The sequence below is a fragment of the Podarcis gaigeae genome, assembly GCF_964106915.1.
Source record: "Podarcis gaigeae genome assembly, chromosome: 8".
Classification (NCBI taxonomy): domain Eukaryota; kingdom Metazoa; phylum Chordata; class Lepidosauria; order Squamata; family Lacertidae; genus Podarcis; species Podarcis gaigeae.
Window position 1 is genome coordinate 1,180,886 of NC_139684.1, and position 17,973 is coordinate 1,198,858.

General features: G+C 43.6%; 2 protein-coding genes across 5 annotated transcripts in view; one reads left to right on the top strand and one right to left on the bottom strand.

Annotated features, from left to right (window-relative positions):
* NKX6-3 (NK6 homeobox 3) overlaps positions 1-17,973 on the bottom strand; it is a 641,500-nt gene that overhangs the window by 535,955 nt on the left and 87,572 nt on the right. The gene's annotated exons all lie outside the window — the stretch shown is intronic.
* GOLGA7 (golgin A7) lies at positions 1,201-17,399 on the top strand. 4 transcript variants are annotated; one of them, XM_083753448.1, is made up of 6 exons: positions 1,201-1,661; positions 2,769-2,901; positions 6,612-6,764; positions 11,511-11,612; positions 12,440-12,502; positions 16,089-17,399. In XM_083753448.1, exons 1-5 carry the CDS (start codon positions 1,465-1,467, stop codon positions 12,485-12,487), a joined length of 633 nt encoding a protein of 210 aa, XP_083609574.1. In that variant the 5' UTR covers positions 1,201-1,464; the 3' UTR covers positions 12,488-12,502; positions 16,089-17,399. The 4 variants fall into 4 exon arrangements, with proteins under 4 accessions (XP_083609574.1, XP_083609575.1, XP_083609577.1 ...); XM_083753449.1 differs by having other exon boundaries at positions 1,656-1,727; XM_083753451.1 differs by lacking the exon at positions 1,201-1,661 and adding an exon at positions 1,718-2,543.

The window sequence follows — 17,973 nt, forward strand, 5'->3', positions numbered from 1 at the left end:
AAAAACCCTGTGTGGTTACAGGGCTGTGAACTGCATGCTTTGTGTGCACTCATTTTATCTCAAGACTGTGAGCAACTTGAGTTCAGCTGCGGTCGAGGTGCTTGACTGAAGCCAGACCCTGGCACAAAGCACAGCTTTGGAGAAGGATCACACGGACAGACTATATCTATGATTTGTGTCTATTGGAGCTTCCACAAGAGGGCTGTTTTGGGGTATAATTCAGTCACATTCCTGAAAATTCAGGTTGCACCATTAAAGTTGTTGTTGTCAACAACAACAACAACCCCTTTGTCTGTTTGCAATAAGGAAACTGACATAGAAATGCACTGGAAAGTGTGGGGTAAAGATTGCTTGGTGCAATATCATATAACATTCCCTGAAAAGAAATTGGAAGGAATTCTCATGGAATCTAACTTCCCCACAGACTTTGTGCAAACAAATCCATGGGGTCACGAAGAGTTGGACACGACTAAACAACAAAAATAATTACCATTTTTAGATGAACCATTAGCACTCAGCTTACTAGTTACTTGAAAAGGCAAATTCAATACTAGCTGCTATGTAATTTATTAAGTTCCTATTACTTTGATCAGAATGGATTTTGACTGAATTGTGAGATGCGGTTATTGGAGTAGTTTGCTGTTACCCCGACACTGTATCTCAAGGGAAACGTTTTAGAAGGGCAACACATTGTCATCAGTATAAATCATTAACAACTGCTCCTCTTATTATTAATCTTATTTGTCATTATTGAATTGCTAATTATTAAATTATTAGTCGTCATTACAGTATTAACTTGTCATAAGTTTTTTTATTTTAGCACTTGCATCAGGAACATAGCTGTCAACTTTCCCTTTTCTTGCAAGGAATCCCATTCGGGATAAGGGAATTTCTCTTTTAAAAAAGGGAAACGTTGACAGCTATGATCAGGAACATAGTTTCCCGCCTTCGCTTACCTCCACACATGTAACATTCTTGTTTTATGCTGTCTTGTTACATTTTGCATTTCTTTCCCAAAGGACAGCTCTGTTGCAGAGGGATCGTAGCCACGCCCAGCTGCGTTCAGTTTGCCAGGTAAGTTAGAGCAGTCTTTCCCAACCTTGGGTCTCCAGCTGATTTTGGACTACAACTCCCATCATCCCTAGCTAGTAAGGGCAGTGGTTAGGGATGATGGGAATTGTAGTTCAAATACAGCTGGAGACCCAAGATTTGGGAAAGGCAGCCCAGGTCCCTCCTGCCCTCGCCAACCTGGTGCCCGTCAGATGTGGCGGGGCTGCGGCGGCCAGGGGTCATCCAGCCCGACCCCCGAGTCAGGTGGCCCTCCAAGCTCTGCTCCAAGGAAGGAGCAGAGTCTGCTCAATATTCTTTTAATACACACAATTCAGAGATGCAGTTAAACGGTTTAATATATTTAATCATTAGACCAGCGCAACCCACACGGTTGCTAGAAGAAGAGCGAAGGGGATGCAGCGCGTGCCGCGCGATGGGACTTGCTCGCGAGTAGGCGCGCCTCCTCCCAGAGCGAACCCGCAAGCGCCTCATCCCGCCAGCCGGACGGGCCCATCTCGCCTTTGCGTGTCTCTATGGCGCAGCGCGGCCCGCCGCTTTCCGGCCCGGCCTGGGCTCCGTCGTGACCGCGGGGAGATGGCTTTACAGCAGCCGTAAGTGAGGGCGTTGGGCGCGCGACGGAAGCTGGCCGTGGCGGCGGAGGGCCTCCGGCTCTGCCCGTGAGAGAGGAGCGGGAGGGGCTGGGCGGGATGGGGGGGTGGAATTGGCGGCGGAGACCCCAGGGGTCATCTAGCCCACCCACCCACCCCCCCCGCGCGCGCGCGCCCGCCCGCCCGGGGAGACTCCTCCGAGGCGCGGCGCCCTCGGCCTCGGGAGGGGCTCTTGCCAGGGCCGCTTCGGGCGGGGGTGGACTAGACGGCCCTGGGAGCCCCTCCCCAGTCCGAGGCTCTGCGCTCCTGCTTCCCGGGCTGGGCGGGTGCGAAGGCGACTCCAGGGGACTCTGCAAGCCCAAAGGATAAACTAGGGTGGCATTAGTTTTGAAAAAGGAAGGGGAAACAGTGCTACAAAAACAGTGTGGCGAACAAAAAACACACCTTCCATGTCCGGGGTGTGTGTTCTTTAAAAAGACATGGTTTTTTAGAGAGGGAGGTGTGATGGGTTGCCCTCCCGGATAGCATGAAATGAGGGCGTTGGGGTGTAACTTGAGTTAGTTTTCAGAGGAAAAGGGCCTTGGAGAATTGGTGTAGGTCCCAGGGAGGCTTAAAGGCCTGTCCTTCTGTGTATTAGATTGCAAAACAGCAATCTGCATGAAGATAATTACCACGGCTGCTTGAAGTCACAGTAACTTTAACCTTGTTGCCACACAGATCAAGTGTCTGTCCTTTTTTAAACTAAGGGATTGGTACCTCCGGTATGTAGGACAAGTACATGGGCCCATTGTTCATCACAATGGTCACCCTGTGTACGGAACCAGTGAGTTGGTCACATGCAAGTGCTCCTGATGAATAAGGGGCAGATCCTGTGAAACACAGTCGGTGAGACTTCACTCCCTAAAGAGCACCCCTGGGTGGCAGTTTGGAGTGGGAGACCAGCTGGAATTTGAGCAGAGGCAAAGGTTAAGAGGGAGGTGAAGGGAAGGAATGACTGATCTGGCTGGAATTTGATGGAGGCTGAAAGGCTGTGGAAGGAAAGTGGGTGCCTGTCTTGATGAGGAGCCCCCTCACCAGCCCTGTGTATGTTCTCTTTCCTCCCACCTCCAGACTGGCCAGTTCGAGTTGCGAGATGAGGCCGCAGCAGCCGCCTGTTGCCAGCAAGGTCTTTGTCCAGCGGGACTACAGCAGTGGCACCAAATGCCAGTTCCAGACCAAGTTTCCTCCAGAATTGGAGAATCGAGTAAGGGCTCCGTGGTTTTGTTGTCCTTTGCAGTCTGACACAAGTGGGGGAGAGTTGGGTTACACCCAAGTTGACATTTCCAAAGTTGATAGAAAGGGTGACTTTTCCACAGTAATGTTCATGATTCCAGTTTAAGTAATAATATAAAAATTGGAACATTCAAATTTATAAAATTAAAGGTGCACAGCAGCTAAAAGCAACCAATACAAACTTAGGTTTTGAAGTTTTGATGAAAATATACAAAGAAAAAGCAGCAATATTAAAAGCTAGGAAAACTAATTTTCCCTTCCTTTGGGAGTCCTAAAAAGCATTCTTATTCTTGTTTGGAACACAGAAGTATTTTTACGCACCCGTTAACTACACACTTCATTTTTTTTAAAAAAATGCCTCAAATTGGACCCACCAATTCCCGGTCAGAGTCTAGGATATCAGCTGTGTATGGTCTTTGGAGGGGTGGCAATCTGCCTTACTGTTTTTGTTTGCTTTCTAAAGTTCTGGCTGGCAAACAGGGACCAGATTTTAAATTAAGTGTGGGTGAAAGGGTCAGCGCTGCTTCCTGTGCCCAGATTTGCTCCTGCTGAATCTTTTTCTGCTCTTTTTGGAAGGATTCCAAGAGAGAGGGGGAGTCAGACAGGCAAAGTCCTATCTCGGGACCAGGGTGATCTACCATCAGCTTTCCTGTGGAGAGGATCCTAGTCCCTTTTTTTTTATTATTTTTAAATTTTTGTTTTAATTTTACTTGTAAACTAGTTTGGAACGATTGTATCCTGAAAGGCAGGAGAGATAGATAGATAGATAGATAGATAGATAGATAGATAGATAGATAATTGTAACCATATGTAAAGTAAGTACTAGTGTGAAATCAACATTTCTTTTATTTATGTTATCCCTCAATGCACGTCAGCTACAGATGTGTGCAAAGTCCAAGTGATTGTCCATGGCTGAGGGCATAAACTCCTTATGTCCTTATCCTGGTGACAGTTTACATTTCTGTTACTGGGTGGGGAAGGTATTAAAAAGGCTGTGGCTCAATATAGAAGGAGGTGCCTGAAGTGTGTGATAAAGGGTTATATCCTTGGAAATAAGCGCTATAGTGAAGTGCTCTGTGAAAAACCCTTGTAGTCCACTTTTGCCGCTGGCTTTCAATTGCCAATTCCTTTGCTCAAGAACTAAGTGTCATTATACATTCATACCTCAGGTTATAGATACTTCGGATTGTGTGATTTTGAGTTGTTGCACCACGCCGAACCCAGAAGTACCGGAACGGGTTACTTCTGGGTTTTGGCACATGCTAAATTGCGCTTTGCGCATGCGCAGAAGTGCCGAATCGCGACCTGCGCGTGCGCAGATGCAGCGCTGCAGGTTGCGAACGTGATTCCCGCACGGATCACGTTCGCAACCCGAGTGTCTACTGTATTTGCCTTTTATTTGCAATTACTAGAGACCAACCTTTCATGGGCTGTAAGTTTCTAGTATCAAAATAAACTTGGGCTATCTAGTGAAAACCCAAGATCATGAACATCTTTGTGTTTTCTCTATTGATTGTCACTTCCTGTGTATAAGTTTTGCTGAACTTGTAGATCCAGCTGCACACTCAAGCCCAGGCAGTTAAAAGCAGCTGAGTTGTTCTTGAGTCACGTTATGTATGTGGAAGTTCTCTAGGTTACTTAGTGTGCCTAATGCAACAGTGACGTATCTTCTCATTGGATTCTATTTGTATTCTTGGATGTTGGTTCACATTCTGCATTTGGAGAGTTGCCTAAAAGCCTGCATGCTTAAGGTTAACTTAGCAAAATAGTACATGGGGATGAAACTTGAAGTTTCAGCAATGGAAAATAAAGAATACAACTCCCTGCTAGACCAGATGTTTTGGGACTACAACTCCCATCATCCCTGACCACTGGTCCTGTTAGCTAGGGATGATGGGATTTGTAGTCCTAAAACATCTGGAGGGCCGAGTTTGCCTATGCCTGGTTTAGATGATCACCCATCACATGTTCCAAACTGAAGCAAGCAAGCAGGGGAAAGTGAAAGGGTGAAGGCGCAACTCTGGAAGACCACCCAGTGGTCGTCCCCAGACCCCATCACATTAACCTCAAAGTGGCTTTTTCTTTTCAGCACAGTGGACATTGTAGTCTATTCCAACAGTACAGTCATACCTCGAGTTAAATGTGCTTCAGGTTGAGCATTTTCAGGTTATGCTCCGCAGCGACCCGGAAGTAATGAAGTGTGTTACTTCCGGGTTTCGCCGCATGCGCAGACTCTCTAAATGACGTCATGCACGGAAGCGGCGAATCGCAACCCGTGCACGTGCAGACGTGGGTTGCATTCGCTTCAGGATGTGAACGGGGCTCTGGAATGGATCCCGTTCGCATCCAGAGGTACCACTGTATTGTCCTGATCTTGAAGAGTTGAGGGTGTGTTCATAGAGCAGTGACACGGCAAGGGCACCACCTTCAATGAGCTTAGTTAGGTGAGACTTGAACAGGGGCTCTTAACTTACTACATGTATACAGTTGTACCTCAGAAGTCAAATGGAATCTGTTCCGGAAGTCCGTTCAACTTCCAAAACTTTTGAAAAGCAAAGTGCGGCTTCTGATTAGGAAGCCACGGAAACCCTGTCAGACGTTTGGCTTCCAAAAATAGTTCGCAAATCAAAACAGTCATTTCCGGGTTTGCTGTGTTCTGGAGCCAGAACGTTTGGGAACTAAGCTGTTCAAAAACCAAGGTACTACTGTACTCTCTTTCCTCCAGAAACTTACAACAGTGTTTTAACCTCACAAGAATCCAAGGAGTCGTCTTAAACTGCAAGAGCATCTTGCCCAAGGCGACCCAGTAGCTTAATCCTATGCACATTTCCTTGAAAGTTTGGCTGAGTACAAATGGGGATACTTACAAATAAGCGTGTGACAGATTGCAGCCTGAGCCTTGGCTTCCTGCAACTAAACGCCAAATGGTACCAGCTCAGAAGTTAAACAAAAGGAGACAGCGACTTAGTCCAGTTTTGATGCTGTCATCCTTAATGGTGGTGATAATAATGAAGCCATTGTCTTCCACAGTGAGATCACTGCCCCTACTGCCATTTGAATTCAGTTCTTCTTTAATTTGTTTTGTTAGTTGGTTTGTATCCAAAATGGATTTGAAAGAAATTCATTTTCCAAGCCTTTTAGTGGACCTGTGCAGAGATTGTATGAGGCCTGTTGTGGGAGTCTCCAGTCGGCTGGGAGACATGGGGTGTTCTTCACATGACAGTGTAAGTCCGGCAGGCTCATGGTGGGGGCCCCAAGTCAGCTTAGCCCTCCAGTCGCCAGAGCAAGTATAGCTGGCTGCCCCTCCCCACTGCACAGGCCTGCCAATTTGTACAGTGATACCTCGGGTTACATACGCTTCAGGTTACACACTCCGCTAACCCAGAAATAGTGCTTCAGGTTAAGAACTTTGCTTCAGGATAAGAACAGAAATCGTGCTCTGGCGGCACAGCAGCAGCAGGAGGCCCCATTAGCTAAAGTATACTGTATACTGCATGCAAATACTTTTTTAAAGAATCCTGTTTGGGCCTGTATATAAGCTGACGTCTCCACTGGAAAACATTCTAGAAACAAAGGTTTACCTGTTGCTTAGCTATCACTGCACAGAAAACCATATATGCATTGGAGTTTGCTACGTGAACCAGGTTGAATGCCTTCTGCTAAATGTGATGCCTTTTTCAGGTCGACAGGCAGCAGTTTGAAGAAACAGTGCGAACTCTAAACAATCTTTATGCAGAAGCAGAGAAGCTTGGGAGCCAATCTTACCTTGAAGGGTGCCTGGCCTGCTTGACTGCCTACACTATATTCTTGTGCATGGAAACACATTATGAAAAGGTACATTGAGTTACTGTGACCTCTGGAAAGGGCAGGGTGCAACATGGGCAAACTGGAGTTGTCAATGGCAGAAAGTAATTCCACAAAAACAGGCACGTTAGTCTCTTGCAGCAATGAAGGCCAGTGGCACCATTCTGTCCCCAGGAATAAACTTTGCTCTCACTTTCTGGTAAGAGTTAAGGGTGCTTGCCTGCCTGCCTTTAACAAAGGAAAGCACTGGGAAACAGCAACAGTTCCCTCTGCTAGTTGGCTTTCTGGCCCCAGCTGAATTTTCAGGATACTTTTCATAAATGGGTGGATGCATTTCCCTCCCATCAATCACTTCCTTGACATTATAAAGGCTATCCAACTGTCTCTTGGCCAGACAGTTCTGAATAAGAGGTGCTTTGCTTTCTCTCCTAAGCCAGCATGACATATTTATTTAGTTCTCCAGAGTCCATTTCCTCTCACCATGGTGCTTCTGTTTCTGAGATTATGTAATCTGGATTTGGTGCCTTTGTTACTTGCTTTTTGAGGTTACTCAGAATACATTTATAATATATTGGCTTTCAAGAAAGGACACTCAAGGTATTTAGATCCAACCACAGTAAATATCCAAGTTGACTTTTAAAGTTTGCTGTGCTTGACTTAGAATAAAAGCACCCATTCCAAAGACCATAAAAGGTAAAGGGACCCCTGACCGTTAAGAATCATAGAGTTGGAAGAGACCACAAGGGCCATCGAGTCCAACCCCCTACCAAGCAGGAAACACCATCAGAGCACTCCTGACATATGGTTGTCAAGCCTCTGCTTAAAGACCTCCAAAGAAGGAGACTCCACCACACTCCTTGGCAGCAAATTCCACTGTCGAACAGCTCTTACTGTCAGGAAGTTCTTCCTAATCTTTAGGTGGAATCTTCTTTCTTGTAGTTTGGATCCATTGCTCCGTGTCCGCTTCTCTGGAGCAGCAGAAAACAGCCTTTCTCCCTCCTCTATGTGACATCCTTTTATATATTTGAACATGGCTATCATATCACCCCTTAACCTCCTCTTCTCCAGGCTAAACATGCCCAGCTCCCTTAGCCGTTCCTCATAAGGCATCGTTTCCAGTTAGTTCTAGTTGTGACCGACTCTGGGGGTTGTGGAGCTCATCTCGCTTTATTGGCCAAGGGAGCTGGCGTACAGCTTCCGGGTCGTGGCCAGCATGACTAAGCCGCTCCTGGCGAACCAGAGCAGCGCACGGAAATGCTGTTTACCTTCCCGCCGGAGCGGTACCTATTTATCTACTTGCACTTTGACATGCTTTCAAACTGCTAGGTTGGCAGAAGCTAGGACCGAGCAACGGGAGCTCACCCCGTTGTGGGGATTCAAACTGCCAACCTTCTAGACATAGAATAAAAGCACACTTTCCAAAGACCATACTTGAGTTAAATGCTTTTTTCTGTAAATGAATAATTTACTAATGCTTCAAAAGAGCAATAAATATTGTTGGCAGTTAGTTATTATCTGGATAACCTTGGCCTATGTTTCTTTAAATTTGCAGATTTTTCCACTGGTCCTGGCATTCAGGGTGCATTGAAGCTGTTCAGTTATTTAATAAAACTGCATAGTTGGATCAAGCTGTTTAACATGTTACAGATAAGTTAGGAGGCAAATTTGAAACGCAAAACAATATTTTGTGTTTCTATATGCCATCTATAAGCAGTATAAAATGTACCAGCTAACTAAACAGCAGAGCAAGACGTGGTTGCCTATGCAGCTGGCTATTTATGCAGTACTCGCCCTGATATTCAAAGCACTTTACTTTCATTATCCTGATAAATCTGCCCAACAATCTGTAGGGTCAGCCATTACTGCTGGGACTGAGGCAAGGTAATTCCTTGATCATGAGACTCTGCAAACAGGCCAGCACCTCCTTCCTTCCTTCCTTCCTTCCTTCCTTTCTTTCTTTCTTTCTTTCTTTCTTTCTTTTGGTTTAATGTTTTTATTAATTTTCACACACAAAAACTAAATCATTACATTAAAGAAAAAATGAGACATTTAAATGAGACATTTAAAACAGCTATACACAATCAATATTAAATCCACATTATGGGATTACTTGAATCCCCCGACTTCCCTCCACTCCTTCCCTTGGTTCCTTTGTATTATCTTCATTCATGCATGTCAAAAAAAATCTTTATCTCTAATTAACTCCAACTTTAAACATTGTCTATAACATTACAAGTGTTTTTAAAAATCCTGCTAACGTATTAACTTGCATACATTGCTTTTGTAAATATGCAATAAACATTTCCCATTCTTTTTTATATTTGTTGTCATCTTGATCGCTAAGTTTCCCAGTTAATTTATCCATTTCCGCATACTCCATTGACTTAGTTTGCCAATCTTCCTTGGTGGGGACTTCTTCTTTCCAGTGTTGGGCTAGCAGTATCCGGGCAGACATTGCTGCATACATGAACAAATTCTTGTATTCTTTACATAAATCCATTCCTGTAATACCTAATAGGAAAGTTTCTGGTTATTTTAATTTTTTTCCAATTCATTATATATCATTTCCCAATTTTTAAAATAACTTTAAAATAACTCATTGTCACCACATATGAAAAAAACGTACCTTCTACTTCTTTACATTTCCAACACTTACTTTCTCTTGTTTTATACATTTTGGCCAATTTAACCGGTGTTAAATACCACCTATAGATCATGTAATTCTCTTTAAGTAAGGTGCAGGCTGTGAATTTTATATCATTCTTCCATAGTCTTTCCCAATCTGTCATCTGAATATTATGTCCCACGTCTTTTACCCACTTTATCGTAACACCTCTTCATCCTTAGTTTCCCATTCCAACAGTTACACATTTTTGATAATAATTTAGTACCACTTTCTATTATTTCTCTCTGGAAATTTGAGATTTCATTGGTGAATCCTTTCTTTTTATCATTTTTGAATACTCCATTTAACTGAAAATATTGTTACCAGTCTGTTACCTTTCCTCTTCTTGAAATTCCTTCAATTGTAATTGGTTATTCATTTCTGTTAACAGCTCTCTATGTTGCCCAATTAGGTTTCATATTTAATTTTTTCACGGATATTGCTTCCAGTGGGGAAAGCCACCATGGTGTTTTTGTTCTAGCAAATCTTTATATTTTTCCCAAACTTTAAAATCACAATTTTTATTATATGATTCTGGAAGTTTTTATGTACTTTTGCCTTCTGATACCACAAGTACACATGCCATCCAAATTTAGTATCATGTCCTTCTAAAACTAATAAATCTTTATTTTTTAATATTATCCAATTCCGGATCCAGCATATGCAAGAAGCTTCATAATATAATTTTAAATCTGGTAAGGAGAAGGCACCTCTTTCCTTAAGATCTGTTAATAATTTATATTTTATCCTTGGCTTCTTTCCTCACCAGATTTCACCTTTGAAATATCCTTATGCCACTCTTTGAAGCAGCTCACATTGCTTATCACTGGGATTGATTGAAACAGAAATAACATTTCCTTTTTTAAAAAAAAATTAAAAATTTATTAACCGACCAATCAAATCAAATCACATCACATAAATTCTGAATTACAAAGCCGAATTTTAAATTTTTGTTGGGGGGACCCATATTTCAAGTTCCGAAGGGGGATTCCGATCATCTTCTTGTTGCTGCGTTAATATCCACAAATCTGTCCAAATAATGCTCATAACTCTATCCAGTCTTATCTTGCTGTTTCCACATCTCATCTTGTTCGTATATTTTTCTTTTTTTCTTTATGATCTCTTCTGATAATCTCGAAAAGCAGGTAAACACCAATTATAATCCTGTGTGAATTTTTCCGTTTGTCCAATCATCATATCAAGATGGTTTCCATATATCATCACTTTCATAAATAACAACACTCTTTCCATCATTAATCTCGCAAATCTGTCGCTCTTTAGTGCCTCTGAGGAGCTTACCCACAATATGAAAACAAATCTACTCCTCCTCCCAGAGATAAGTCTTTCGACAGAACTTGCCAAAATGGCGACGCTATTTTTTGCTGCGTCATTCCAAAGCTCTTATGCTTTCCACAATCTTCTTGAAACATGCTTTGGTTAGAAAATTATCTCCACACAGTCTTAAATCCACAGCTTAAGTCATTTAAAAGGCATTTCTGACTTGTGACTTGTGGGGGGGGGGATTCTTGGTTAATCACATAGAGAAAAGAAAGGAAAGTTTTTCCCCCTCCCCCATCCAGTCCTGTTGCCGAACATACCGAGCCTTGGTGTGTCTTCTCATAATTTATTCTTGTTCCTCCGACCCGTCTTGTTTCTCAGAGATCTCTTTGGTTAGCAGTCTTTACTCCCCATTCTTCCTTGAAATATGTACATTAGCTTCCTCCTAATTGTTTCTTTTGAAGTTGCTGCAGCTAGAGGCAACGTCCAGGAGCACCGAGATCCGCACAAGGGCTTTCTGCCTAGTGCCCCCACCCCCTCAAATTCGGGGGTGGTATAGGGCACAGCAGGCAAGGGCAGTCCTCCACACACACTTGGGGGGGCCGGGAGGCTGTTTACTCCCATCACAGCCTCTTAATTACCTCGTGTGGGTCGGAGAGATGTTATTGTCAGCCATCTTCCGATGCGCCCCTAGTGCCCCCCCCAAGAAATAACATTTCCTACAGGCGCTTGTAAAAGGACTTTACTACTTTAAACATGGTTTTGCAAACATAGTTTTGGGAAGCAGATTGGATGCAAATGCTACAGGAATGTTTGACTCTTCTTTCCCCAAGGTTCTGAAGAAGATTGCCAAGTACATTCAGGAACAGAATGAGAAGATCTATGCCCCACAGGGCATCCTCCTGACGGACCCCATTGAGAGAGGGCTCAGAGTTGTATCTTTTTCTGTGGCTTCCTAACCTTTTGTTCTCTGGTAGCTCTCATATCTGTTTGTGCCTTTGTAATAAAACAGCCTGTGACCATTAAACAAACAAATCCTGCTGGGATGAAATTAGTATTTTACTCCAGCTTTTGAGCAAATCTTGTTTTAGCCTTTGTTGCGTAAGCACAGCCCCTTAGCTATCTTCACAATTAGTGTTGGCCTAGGACTTGAGAGATTCGTGCTCCTCACTCAGCCAAAAAGCTCACTAGGTAACCTTGTGCCAGTCACTCAGTCTTGGTCTTAACAGAGTTGTTGTGGGGGGAGTGGGGAAAGAACCTTGGATGAAAGGGTGGGATATGAATGGAACAAATCCCTTTCTTAGGTGTGGAAATCACTTCATACGTAATGATTGCTACTTCCGCTGAGTTTTCGCTTGATAGCACATGGGGTGAAGCTGGCAGATAGAACCTTTCCATTAGTGCGTGTTGGCATCTCTCCTCCAGAATTCAAAGTGGGGGTGGGGAAGGGTTTATGCTAGTTCATTAATAGTATAACATTTGGAAAGAAAGAATTTGGCTGAGTCAGACTCATTGGCCCATCTAGCACAGCATTGTCTGCACTGGCTGGCAGCAGCTCTCCAGGCTTTGAGGCAGGGGACATTCCCATGGAGACCTTTGAGGACTGAGCCGGGTGTCTTCTGCAGGCAAAGCACTGAGCTGAGGTCCTTCTCGCCCTTTAAGTGGGGGTGGGGCAATATAAGATTCAGTACTTCGCTATCTTGATGTTTTTACCCACATGCCTCTTCTGCAGTGTATTTTTTTTAACAGCCCTGCTGTGCAGATTGAAATTACCATTTATGAAGACAGAGGTGTGAATAGTGGGAGATAAATCCTGAGGTCCAAGGTAAGTGTTAACTGTAGATGCTGCTTTGTGATCTGCTTTTCTACAAAAGAAAACCCCACCAAAATAGTTTATTCCCACTGCTCCCACCAAAGAAAATGGTTTCTGCATTTAAAGTTCATGGGAAAAACAACCCTATACTATTGCATTATGATTGTTTCACGTAGCCCTAAATAAGTGAAAATTTTAAAATAATGTTAACCCCCTGGAGAGCTGTTCTAGCAGCAAATGAAGGAACAGAATTGAGAGCCAGTGTGGTGTAGTGGTTAAGAGCGGTAGTCTCATAATCTGGGGAACTGGGTTTGCTTCCCCGCTCCTCCACCTGCAGCTGCTGGGTGACCTTGGGCCAGTCACACTTCTCTGAAGTCTCTCAGCCCCACTCACCTCACAGAGTGTTTGTTGTGGGGGAGGAAGGGAAAGGAGAATGTTAGCCGCTTTGAGACCCCTTAAAGGGAGTGAAAGGCGGGATATCAAACCCAAACTCTTCTTCTTCTAATGATTTTTCTGGAATTATAGAATAATTAGACTTTTTTTATTTAATCTGATTGAGTATTATCTTCTGCCTATCACATTGAAAAGAAGGAATCAAGATTGGGAGGATGTGGAGGAAAGAAAAGGAGAACAGGGAGACTCACAAAACAGTGATAGCTGGTTTGGAGTAATACTGTTGTAGTCACCAAGAAGATAGAGTGCATATTAAGGTTTTTCTTTGTATGCATGTTGCTTGTTTTCAGGATGCTGGTTCTTGGGTTCTGTCACCTAGTCATCAGTTTTGAATGGAGAGTGAATTTTCCCAACAACCTAGTGGGAAACCAGAATGTAACCAAGCACTGAAGGACAAACAGAAATCCTCAGCCGCTTGGCATGAGGAGGATTTCCTTTTGGACACTTTGTCAGAAATTGCATGTTGCCTTGCAGCTCAGCCCCCCCCCAGTCCGCCTTGCTGGGGGGTCTGCACGGAGCAGAGGGGTCCTTCCACCTTGCCCTTGAAGACTCCATTGCCAGTTGTGGGGAAGTTTGAGCAAGTGGGCGAGTGGAAGCTGCCACGGACAGGATCCAGTCAGCAACTCCCCCCACCCCCCAAGAAGGTGTCTGATAGGTGGACCCCACCACCAGCTCGAGACTGCAAGGGGCCCCTCTGTTTCTGCCCAGGGGTTAGGATTAGCAGCCTGAGTTTCAATGGCTCAGAAATGGACTGATGATAAGTCTGAGACTGAATAATACTTCCAAGAAATCAACCAATCTACATGTTGTAGATGTGGCACACCCACCTGGTACAAAGAAAGATGTTAAGAGATATTTAAGTTGGCTTTAGGACCATTGTTGAATAGCAGGCAACATGTGAAAGCAAGTGACAAGTCTGGTGAATTCACCAACTGGCAATAAAAATGCCATTATCAGGCCAAATAGGTCATTAAAGAGAACACCAATCTTTCTTGCCAGATAGGTGATTTATAATGCAAGGATCAATTTTTAGTTGATTGGTCAGTGTCCTCTATCAGCTCCTATGCTGATCAGAAAGAAGTTTCACTCATAAGCATGTGCAATTAAGAGTATTCTAGTTTGATCTATCTTGCCTTAAGTTGTGCATCTTCATTACTTGGGAGAGAAAAGTGGGATGAAAACCAAATTTGGGAGTTGAAATCTACCCTCTTGTATAGGCAGCAGCATTATTGAAAGTGAAATTCTAGATATTTTATCCTGTCACAAGAAGGAGTGTACAGTGGTACCTCGGGTTACATACGCTTCAGGGTTAGGGTTAGGCCCCATTAGCTAAAGTGATGCTTCAGGTTAAGAACAGACCTCCAGAATGAATTAATTTCTTAACCCGAGGTACCACTGTAGTGCTGATGGAAGTAATTAGTTGAAATGACAAGTGATTTTCCCTATAAATATAAAAAGTTTAACCAGAAGCCATTGTTCAAATGATTAACAAAGTGTAGTCCTGCTTATTGCTGCTGCTGCTCTTGTTTCGAAAGCAATTTCTGTCCAGTCTGTTGTTGGCTTCCCTGGAGGAAAATGTTGGCCCCTGTCACCCTTTGGCTGCAGTATGACTGTTGCTGGTGAGTTTAAGAATAGTGCAGCTAGTCCATTGGAAGGTCCTGCTAATCCCTGAACTCTTGAGAGGAAGCTGTCATGTTAGGCTCTTGTTTTCTGTGGCTGTAATACACCCTCTTCCCTCCACGCCAGCTGCGTTTACTGCCACATCTGTTTGGCACCATCCATTAGATATGGCTCATTTGACAGTTGCTAGTGCTTTCCAGAAGAGTTGTAGGGATTTTGAGCAATTACATACACAAAGGACCTATGTTATTGGTGTTCAAGCCACTGTGAAATTTCTAAACCTAAGGCACATAGACTGATGGTACATTTCTGAATAGCTTCATTAACTGCAAGTGTGTTTTATTTAGCATGATGATTTGAAGCTCTCCAGTAATGTTGAGGTAGAAAAGGAGCTTTGTAGATTCTCTGGCTGCCAAAATTGTCCTTTGGTCACCTTCCTCTTCCAGCCATCTGAGGTTGGCTTCCTGTCCACGGCATTTGTCCAGAATGGTCCACAGCTGTTGAACATGCATAGCAAGGATGCCATGGGGACCCTCATGACATAGGCACTCAAACGCCCCTTTGGAAATTGGCGTTTAAGTGCCTGATGCTCATCAGAATGACACAGAGCTGGTACTTTATTTATTTAGTGCAGCGAGGCTCCTCACGGGGTCTCTGCCATGGGAGCACATTCATCCAGTGCTTTTCCAGCTGCACTGGCTCTCGGTGGAGTACAGGGTCAGATTTAAGGTGCTGGTTTTGACCTTTAAAGCCCTTCACGGCCTAGGACCCTCGTAGCTACGGGACCGCCTCTCCCGATATGCCCCACGGAGAGCCTCAAGGTCCATAAATAACACCCTAGTGGTCTCAGGCCCTAAGGAAGTTAAATTGGCTTCAACCAGAGCCAGGGCCTTTTCGACTCTGGCTCCGGCCTGGTGGAACGCTCTGCCTCATGGGACCAGGGCCCTGCAGGATCTGATTTCTTTCCGCAGGGCCTGTAAGACAGAGTTGTTCCGCCTGGCCTTTGGCTTGGAGCCAATTTGATTCCCCCCCTCTCTTTTTTTTCCCCTTTCTTTTCCTTCTCCTCCTGCGATGAGGCTACATTTTAATATTTTAATGTTCCATTATTTTAATGTTGTATTTTATTTTTGTTTTTAAGTTGTAATCATTCATCTTGTTTTTATTATTGCTTGTAAGCCGCTCTGAGCTGGGGAGGGCAGGGTATAAATAAAAATTATTATTATTATTATTATTATTATTATTATTATTATTATTATTATTTTATAAATAACCTCCAGCCAATCAGAGTCTGCTGTCACCCAGGCCAGTCAGATGGACTTCACCTGATGCAGGCCACATGTAATAAAACCTTAAAGCAATTGCCCCTCTCTCTCCTCTGTCAGAACCACTGCTCCACAGGTTTGCAACACTGGTAACAGTACAAGGCTTCAAACCTTTAAAGTCACTGAAAATTTTACCTTCAAAACACAAACATATCTGAGATGTTTTGTTTTAATCTGTTTAACTCAGCTCTCTTTCTTCCTAGGTTCCAGCTTTTGTTCCAGAAAGTTCCCCTACCTCCTCCATCATAACATCATTCCTTTCTTCTGCCGCCAATCCCATGGTGCCATCTACCACAAAGACTTAACTTCTCAAAATCCTACTCCTTCACAGCAAAATCCCATGGACAGGATAGCATTCATTTTGTGTCATATGGGTAAGACAAAAGCAATGGCGTCTGCCTGGTAGCTTTAGCTTCCAAGGACCAGTTGAGCAGCCATACGAGTCAGTGGGCACAAGACCAGACTGGAGTCGGTTAAGGGCTGAGTGGCTCCTTTTGCAAGCGCTCGGATTTTGTCAGCTGTTCGGGAAGAAAGCAGCAGTGCGGCATAGGCAGCTGAATCTCCAGAAATGAGGCCCATGTTTGTGAAGTGGCAGCAGGGTGTTTCTCTGCTTGTTCAGAGGAGACTTGGAACAAATACCATCTTGAGTTGAAGCCTCCTGTGGTGGTAACAGCAACAATGCAAAAAGGCTTTCATTTTTAACACTTCACCAAGAGCTAGTGCAGTCTTCGGGACACGAAGTCCTCTGCTTTCACTGTGTCTTTCAAGAGAGGAGGTCAATGGTTTGTTTTGTTCAATGCGCGGAAGTGCGGCAGCCCAAATGTATGCTGTGCCAGTCAGTGTAACCGCCCCCTGCTCTCTCCACCCCTTTTCAAGTGTTGAATATGTGAGCTAGGTAATAAATGGCTTTTTCAGTTTTGTTAGCAGTTAAAAAGTTTTAGGGCAAGCTGGTAACTTGACTAGAAATGGTGTTATGATAGCGCTTTGTTTTAGATCTCTCTCACAGTTGCAACTCAGCAGCCTGTAGTACTTCCACTTGCATTCAACATTCCTCTAGCAACACTTACAAAATATATAGAAGATTTTAGTCTTCTGAGTTGATACCTTCTTATGGATCAAGTGTTTTTCTCCGTTCATCCAAATGGGCCCTTGAGTAGAGGCCAGCAAGAGTCGCTTAGCCGCTTGACAGTTGCTGTCACCTCCCATGTCCAGGAATTCAAGGCTTTGCCAAACGAGACCACCTACAAAACGGATAAAATATTTCACTTCTTGAGCGATTCAAAAAGCCAGTAGTGAATCAGGGTCTTTAGGTGGATTATTCTTCAATACCTATTTGCCGGTTTCTTTATCCTTTCCTCTAGATGTCTGTTTAATATTTAAGTGTACAAAACACCTGTTGTTGTTTTTCTAAACTGTAACAGTGTTCTGCCTTTTGCACCCGTTACAATCAGTTTTGAGAAATATTAATGGATTGGTAACTTTTTTTCTTAAATAAATTTTGTCATTTGTTAGCACTGATCTGAATTTGGGTTTATTTTCTTCCACAAAAGTTAAACCAATGACATTTGGGGGGGTTTGAAGATCCCCTCTGCTACTCAGCCTGCCCATGGCCTTATTTGTATGTATACATTAACTTGCATGTTACAGGTATATTTGTGGAGACACATTTTGGGGGGATCTTTAATGTGAATATTATTGCACACCAAGGAAATCATTGCACTGCACTTACACATCCTCAGTTATTTGGAGGAATTAACAAAAGACAGATTCCCAATGTCAATTCAAATAAAATATTTTTATTTATTTGCAGCCAGAATGGTGTGCAGTGAGTAAAACGCCTTTGCTTCTTGAAGCTCTGGATTGCAGCATTAGAGGATAGAAACATGGCTAATGATTGCAAGAAAATACCTAACCCCATATTGATTGGGCCAATAGCTTTTTTACTATGGTAAAGAGGAGACCAGCTTCCCTCATAACTTAGTACCTTCCAGGTGTTTAGGACAACTCACTCTGGATTGTACCTATGGGTCCCTTCCAGACTTGTGATCCTGCATGTGTGAAGTTGGAATCTTTTGAGAGGAAACCATT

What these genes read in the sequence shown, in the direction of transcription:
- GOLGA7 (XM_083753448.1), top strand. Translation starts at nt 1,465, where the DNA reads ATGCAGCGCGTGCCGCGCGATGGGACTTGCTCGCGAGTAGGCGCGCCT. An exon ending in GAGATGGCTTTACAGCAGCC is followed by an intron (nt 1,662 to 2,768) that starts GTAAGTGAGGGC and finishes TCCCACCTCCAG; the next exon opens with ACTGGCCAGTTCGAGTTGCG. An exon ending in CTCCAGAATTGGAGAATCGA is followed by an intron (nt 2,902 to 6,611) that starts GTAAGGGCTCCG and finishes TGCCTTTTTCAG; the next exon opens with GTCGACAGGCAGCAGTTTGA.